Below are 7,636 nucleotides of genomic sequence, written 5' to 3'. Positions count from 1 at the left end.
CGCCCAACTTTTTTTTTATTTATTTATTTTTTTTTTATAAAAAAAAAATCAGAAATTTAATTGTGGACAAAGAAGTGTTCCAAAATGCATCAAAAACCTCTTCAGAATAATTAAAACTAACACGAGGTACACAGAATATGTTGATGGTTAATGTGGAGGTACGATTGTGTCAGATTATTTCCTTCCGAACTAAAACAAAACGAACTAAAAATGATGTCCCAAATTGCTCCGCTCACTTCCTCTGCATGTTGTGTCTTCGCTAGTGGAGCGCATTTAACGAGTTTGCTAAAACGAATCGGGAAAAACTTGTGCGCAATAAGCGTTTTGCGCTCTGCCGAATTTTAGTTGAACCTGCTGGAAGAGCAAAAGCGTGCGCAATCCGCAAATTTGTGCTCTGTTTTGTACAAAAAAATGATGATTCTGCATGACAATATGCATGACAATAATTTATTATGCATGACCGTAATTTTAATTTCCCCCCCCCCCCCGGTCTGGCCCCAATGCGTGAGAAAATGGTTGCTGTACGTGTGAGCGTGAGACAGAGCCCAAATGCGTGAGTCTCACGCCTAATGCGTGAGACTTGGTAGGTCTGTAAATGGTGTATCTCTTTGACATACACAATTGTAGCAAATTAATCAACATCCCAAAGGCTTTTCAGTATACCATTGTTATGCTTCAGTTTGACGAGATACGCTTTCCTGTGAGGGTGCATTTTTTCCAGAAATGGTGAATCTTGGAATAAACTGTCACAGTTTCTTCAACAATGTTCAAAAACTTACGACAAAATATAGTAGCTTATTTTCAATTATTAGACTAGTGAAAAACTTTAAAAAAAGACAATCCAATATTCTGAAATTAAAAGCCAGTTATTTCAACTTGAAACCTATTTTCTTGAAATTTGCTTTTTTGAGTTACATCGTTAGGAAGCTAAACGAACGCACCCAAAGATAGCCTTTCATGCGTGCACGTTTCATCCAAGATGGTGAAAAATGACATCATATGCAATCCATCTATACAAAATCAATTATTGCTAAACAACTACGCAGACAAGCCCCCCCCCCCCCTCCCCATCACACCACCCCCACACAACCGGAACCACGTACCAGCGAGCTGGCTACCCGTTGGACGATGAAAGCGTACACAAGGCTACCCTTTTTGGTTCTGTTACTTACAAACGTTTTTGGTAAAGCCACATTGACAGGGTTAATCGGTAACTCGATGTTTTCTTCGTTTCTCTGGCAACCAGGTTTAACATTAACCACCACAGGGTATAATGCCTCTCATTAGCTTTGAATTATATGGATCACGATCTCTTATTCACATCCAAATTGCCGACCTACGTAATAAAAATTTTCTTTTTAATAACACTATCACTGACTTATTCAATAGGCTGGCCCAAGTTCATAAAAACATGTAAGCAGCCGTCTTGTGTTTACAGAACGTCCCTTAGCAGAATTTATATTTCATAAACGTGTTTACCGTAAGCGAGGGTAATGTTTGCTAGCCCAGCACAAGACGAGTGATGATTAATGCAAATCCATGGTGAACATGGCGCATGCGCGTCTATAAATTGTTCTGCTTACTTGAGCTATAGAAATCATGGTGAAAATACGCTTATGTGTATACGCACGTTTTTCTGCTACAGTATAAGCACAGAGAATGGTATGGTGGCCCTGAAGGGACATCGCACATCGCATATATATCTTTGCAGTTTGCGATATCGCAAATATCTTTGCAAATATCTTTGCAAATATTTGCGATTATCTTTGCAAATATCTTTGCAAATATTTGCGATGTCGCAAATATCTTTGCAAATAATTTGCGATGTCGCAAATATCTTTGCACATATCTTTGCAAATATCTTTGCAAATATCTTTGCAGATATTTGCGATGTCGCAAATATCTTTGCAAATATTTGTGATGTCGCAAATATTATTGCATACTTGATCGCAAACTTCGTCGCATAGTTTGCATATTTGTGTCCGATATTTTTTCAAGAGCCTATAGGTTGTTTGGGTTCCAGCCATCATTCCATTACTGTACACAGCGCAGCGGTAACACAAGATATTTGCGACATCACAAATATTTGCAAAGTATTTACACAGATATTTGCGAATATCTGCAAAGATATTTGCAGAGATATTTGCGACATCGCAAACATTTGCAAAGATATTTGCGACTCGCAAATAATTGCAAAGATATTTGCGATGTGCGATGTCCCTTCAGGGCCACCATAGAATTGCTTACCGGTAAACAGCTTTATGAAATTGAGCCCTGGTTGTTACAAGCCCCCCAAAATGGTCCCATGCTTCCTTTTGCTTTAATAAAGGCAGACATCTTATTGAGGTGAGTTTTTAACGGGAATCGTAAGGATAATACAAAATCACTGTTTACAAAATTGCCTGCTTCATCTGTCTTTAACAAAATTGAGTCCTTATTCACCACAACCAGTGGCGTGAGAAAACTGGGGCCTTGTTACCCCCACCCCCCCCCCCCACCCAAAGCCCCACCAACTGAAATCCGTGCCCCCGTTGCCCACACAACTTGAGATCTAAGAGTCGACATTTTTTCAGCATCATATCTTTCACGCCTATCGTCTTTTTGTGTAGAATAACCAAATCTAGTTTCAAAATTTCCAGAACCAAAAACTTTAAAGGTAGTGGACACTATTGGTAATTAATCAAAAAATATTAGCATAAAAAACTTACTTGGTAACGAGTAATGGGGAGCTGTTGGAAGTATAAAACATTGTGAGAAACGGCTCCCCTGAAGTAACGTATAGTTTTCGAGAAAGAAGTAATTTTCCACGAATTTGATTTCGAGACATCAGAATTAGATTTCGAGGTCTCGAAATCAAGCATCTGAAAGCACACAACTTCGTGTGACCATGGTGTGACAAGGGGGATTTTTCTTACACAGCTAACTCGCAACTTCGACCACTTGAGCTCAAATTGTCACAGGTTTGTTCTTTTATGCATAGTTGAGATACACAAAGTGAGAAGACTGGTCTTTGACAATACCAAATAGTGCACAGTGTCTTTAAAACAACCACATCAAAGAAACTGCCGAACAAAGACATACAATGTAATTTACATCGACTTTTAATTTTTGATTTAAGACGTGACTTTTTAAATTTATAAGTATGAATTTTGAATATATTATTTTTAAATGCATTTTGCTGTATAAAGATTCAAAAATTATTATGTGTGCAAGTGTGAGATTTGGCAATAAAAACTATATCGTGAGATGTGAAGCTGATGAACAGCGAAATCATAAAAATAATCTTGATTACTTTGAAGAGCAGAATAAACGTGTTTTATCAATTATGGTTTACCATCCATCATGTTCAACACAATAATTATTCATCTTATACACAAAGCTATGGCTGCAGTCAAAATGTAATTCTGCAACAATGTTTAATAACTAATTTCATAAATTCTTACGCGCTTTTGTTCCCCCTTTTACATGATCCATCCGTTTGGCGAAACCTTTATTTGTATACTTCAGTCATTAAGCAGCAACAAAAATGCATATTATTTTCTACGATCGCAGTTTTAAATGTCCACATTTTCACACCACACTATTTATTTTAATAATTTTTTTAATTAACCCCAAAAGAAAGAAAGAAGATAACTATTTGCCGAGTATGTCTTTGCTAATTAATAAGATTGACAATAATTAAATCGTAGCACTAAATTTCATCAAAAGAGTTGCACATGCTTATTGAAGTTTGTTGCCGCAATCCCCCCTGAACAACTAAAAAATAGTTTAGCATAAAAACTCACTTTGGTTAACGAGCAATGGAGAGCTGGTGATAGAAGTTAAAACATTGTGAGAAACGGCTCCCTATAATAAGAGTAACGTATGCTGTTTCTGAGATAGAGGTAATTTTTCTCAAAAATATTTGAGCACACAACTGGTGCAACAAGGGCACTGTCCCCCATTATTTTCTTGCAACTTCGATGACTAAAATATGCCCCATTTGCAAAGGTTTGTTATTTTATGCTGTTGGGATTATCCCATACTGGTCTTTGACAACAACCAAACGCATCCAGTGCCTTTAGATGGAACTTTACGAGTGGAAATTTCTCCATGTAAAAACGTAATAAAGATCGCATGGGGTCCTTGAAGACTCTGGACACCATCGGTGATTATCTGTTCCCACAGCTGAAGAGTTATCCGCAAAAGGAACACACAAGGTTGAAAACATTTCATGCAGAAACGTTTCTCGGATGGGCATTTTTTAGAACCCCTCTCTTTAAAGACACTGTGGACACTACTATTGTTAAACAAAGACCAGTCTTCTCACTGTGTGTATCTCAACGTATATGCATAAAATAACAAACCTGTGAAAATTTGAGCCCAATTGGTGGTCGAAGTTGTTGCGAGATAATAATGATAGAAAAAAACACCCTTAAAACACGAAGTTGTGTGCTTTCAGATGCTTGATTTAGAGACCTCAAATTCGTGGAAAATTACTTCTTTCTTGAAAACTACGTTACTACAGAGGGAGCTGTTTCTCACAATGTTTTATGCTACCAATATCTTACCATTACTCATTACCAAGTAAGGTTTTATATGCCAATAATTGTTTTGAGTATTTACCAATAGTGTCCACTGCCTTTAATCTTTGCGTAAAAACATTATGTGTTTTTGTATGATTTTTACATCCATCTAATACTTCGTAATGTTTAATTCAGTAATAGGGAGGTTTCGCACGCGAACGGAAACGGTTAGTGCGACCACTCTATGGTGCGACGGATGCTTCATCGTTATGACGTCACTACGCTATTCGCTATCCGCCTGCTATTGTGCAGACGACAATGATATCCTGCTATAGGTTACGGATAGCTAAACGATATGCGTTTTCATATCCGTTTTGGTGCGAAACCTCTCTAATCCAAACTTACTAACACAATGATGCAGTCAAAAGCTAGCCTACTGACGATGCTGCATCTTTGATTAAATATTAACAGACTATTTTCACAAAGTTGTAACGCGCTACTAATAAACCTTTCTATAGGCGCATGATAGGGCTATTCAAGTTTAGCGATATTTCCTTTATTAATACAGCAGCAGTTAACCAGTTACAAAAGAATGCTTTACCTACGGTCGCAGTTTTAAATATCCCAAATTTCTCTTCCATTTTATACATTAAACAAAAAATACACAAATTGTTTTAAATTTACCAATCAAAACGCGTATAGCGTTGCTTAAAGGCAGTGTACACTGTTGGTAATTACTCAAAATAATTATTGGCATAAAACCTTTCTTGGTGACGAGTAATGGGGAGAGGTTGATGATATAAAACATTGTGAGAAACGGCTCCCTCTGAAGTGCCATAGTTTTCGAGAAAGAAGAAATTTTCTACGAATTTGATTTCGAGACCTCAGGTTTAGAACTTGAGGTCTCGAAATCAACCATCTACACGCACACAACTTCGTGTTGCAAGGGTTGTTTTTCTTTCATTATCTCGCAACTTCGATGACCGATTGAGCTCAAATTTTCACAGGTTTGTTATTTTACGCATATGTTGAGATGCATCAACTGTGAAAGCTAGTCTTTGACAATACCAATAGTGTCCACTGCCTTTAATAGGATGTTGTTTCCACTTTTAATAAAGTGGATGATATCATCGTGCTCCATCAAGAGTAACTAATTGATCAGTGATGTTCTTGTCTTGAAACCTCATCCTCCAGGTTATAGTTGTTGAAACCAACCTTCGTTTTTTGTTTTTCAAGCCAAAGTTTAAGGGATTCATTTGTTTTTATCGGAAACATTAATTTGTTTTATAGGAGAGTTTAAACGTAGTGATTTACGGTTGAAACGCTCGTGTAAAATTAATGTGCCCTCATAATGGTGCCATGGCATTCTTCGTCGGACCAGTCATAAACTGTCTGCAAGTCGTTTTTAAATACCGTGAAATATAATGTGTCGATGTCCACATGAAAGAATCAAAAGTCAAGCAACTACTCTGCGTTCAGTGCTGTTTGCTTTACTCATAAAACGTTACTTGTTGTGCAGTAACGGTTGCTAAAAAAAGATGACTAGGCTATGCCTCTTCTCCAACTTTCCATACCTATATATTTTCCAATTGTCTCACATTGTCCACAGTCCAATTCGTATTCATTGTTTCTCCATTCGCCCAATTCTCACACCCTGTGGTATCACCCCTCAACAACGGAAATTGCTGCCTCTCGGCACGATGTTCCGCAGAACACAGATGTATTTATTTCTTTGTCCATTCGATTTGCCGGATCTATTTATTTCTACTGATGTGCGTGGGTCGAGACTAATCAACGTCCTATGCCTCCATCATTTTCTTCGTCGGTCTTGGTCTAGTTACCAGGTGGGCAATCTTGTTCCGTCAGATTGAAGGAGTGACATCGAGGGTGTGATCGGCAAAACTTGCCGCACGACGCACCGCCATTTCCATTTATCTCCTTCATGGCGTGGTGTAGCAGGCACTGAGGAGTGAGGCGGCCGTTAATGTCGGGCAGCGTGGTGGATACCGGTGTGGATACATGTCGCTCACAGATTGCGTACCTCGAATAATAGCAATTAGTATCGTCCCATTGGTCTCGCCAAACTTGTCCACAATTATACCTTTTTTCTTGATCGCTTGGTTCTCCTATCCCCCAGTTCTCATATCCATTGGTCTCACCCGTCAACGGACAGTCCTGCCACTTTCCCTCCTCCTCGATGTCATTACAACCAATCCAAAGTTCGGCGCCTTGTGTCTGGTCAAAGTTTTTCTGGAAAAATTCCCGATATATGTAATTCTCTTCGGATTGTGAGTTTGGGATGGCTAGGTTTGCTCGTGACTTGGCACAAGTGCGATTTGCTTCAAACCAATTCATCATGCTAGTTATAATGAAGTAACATGACTCGTCGTATCGGTGCCAATCCGGAGGGCAGATGTCAGCCAAAATATGACAAGAACAAACATACAGAGCAAAAATTACTTGAATAATATTCATGGTGTTGTATGGCAGGCCAAAAGAATGGGTCAAAGAAATACTCAAAATAAAGACACTGATACAACCGAGTCCTTAGTGAAAGGCGGTCAAGTTAAGAAATGGGTGGTCTTCCCTTCGGTCATTCTATACCTATACGTATATGTACTTGAAACGTATTCAATAGAGCCGAATTAGCGAATAAAGAGCTAATAATTGCTAAACCGATTAAATTTTCGTTTCCCCGGCAACGACATCCATGTGATGTGCCGTGAGTTGTTGTTGATGGTAGTGGTGGGGGGGGGGGGGGGGGGGGGGTACACACCCATGAACGTGACATTTGTGTAAATATAAAACAAAGTGGTACTTCTTCTTCGTTTTACCACAAAGTGATCTGCTTTTCATTATGTTATTGTATACGGCTTTGCAATTAGCAGAGCCATACGGCTTTCTGCAAGTGTAGCGGCTCATAGACCTTTCTTTTGCAACGTCACAGCCGGAGTTTTTTGGTAGAAAATGTAAATACATTTGATGATTTTGTTTAAAACAAAATAACAGTGAGAGGTATTTTATTTAATTGAAAACATGCAGAAAATCACAGTTTGTTAAAACAACTGTTTTTTTTACGATTTTAGTGTAGTACTAACATCATGCCAACCAAGACGGTTGAAGGGTCTATA

At 38.4% G+C, this 7,636-nt stretch overlaps 1 protein-coding gene across 1 annotated transcript; it reads right to left on the bottom strand.

Moving 5' to 3' along the window:
* Nucleotides 1-6,338: 6,338 nt before the first annotated feature.
* On the bottom strand, nucleotides 6,339-6,980 carry LOC139938211 (hepatic lectin-like). The gene has a single exon (XM_071933612.1). The coding sequence runs from the start codon at nucleotides 6,978-6,980 to the stop codon at nucleotides 6,339-6,341; it is 642 nt and encodes a 213-aa protein (XP_071789713.1).
* Between the last annotated feature and the right edge of the window lie 656 nt (nucleotides 6,981-7,636).

The sequence above is a fragment of the Asterias amurensis genome, chromosome 6 (assembly GCF_032118995.1).
Source record: "Asterias amurensis chromosome 6, ASM3211899v1".
Lineage (NCBI taxonomy): Eukaryota > Metazoa > Echinodermata > Asteroidea > Forcipulatida > Asteriidae > Asterias > Asterias amurensis.
The sequence above is the reverse complement of the archived record's forward strand: the minus strand, read 5'-3'. Positions and strand labels throughout refer to the sequence as shown.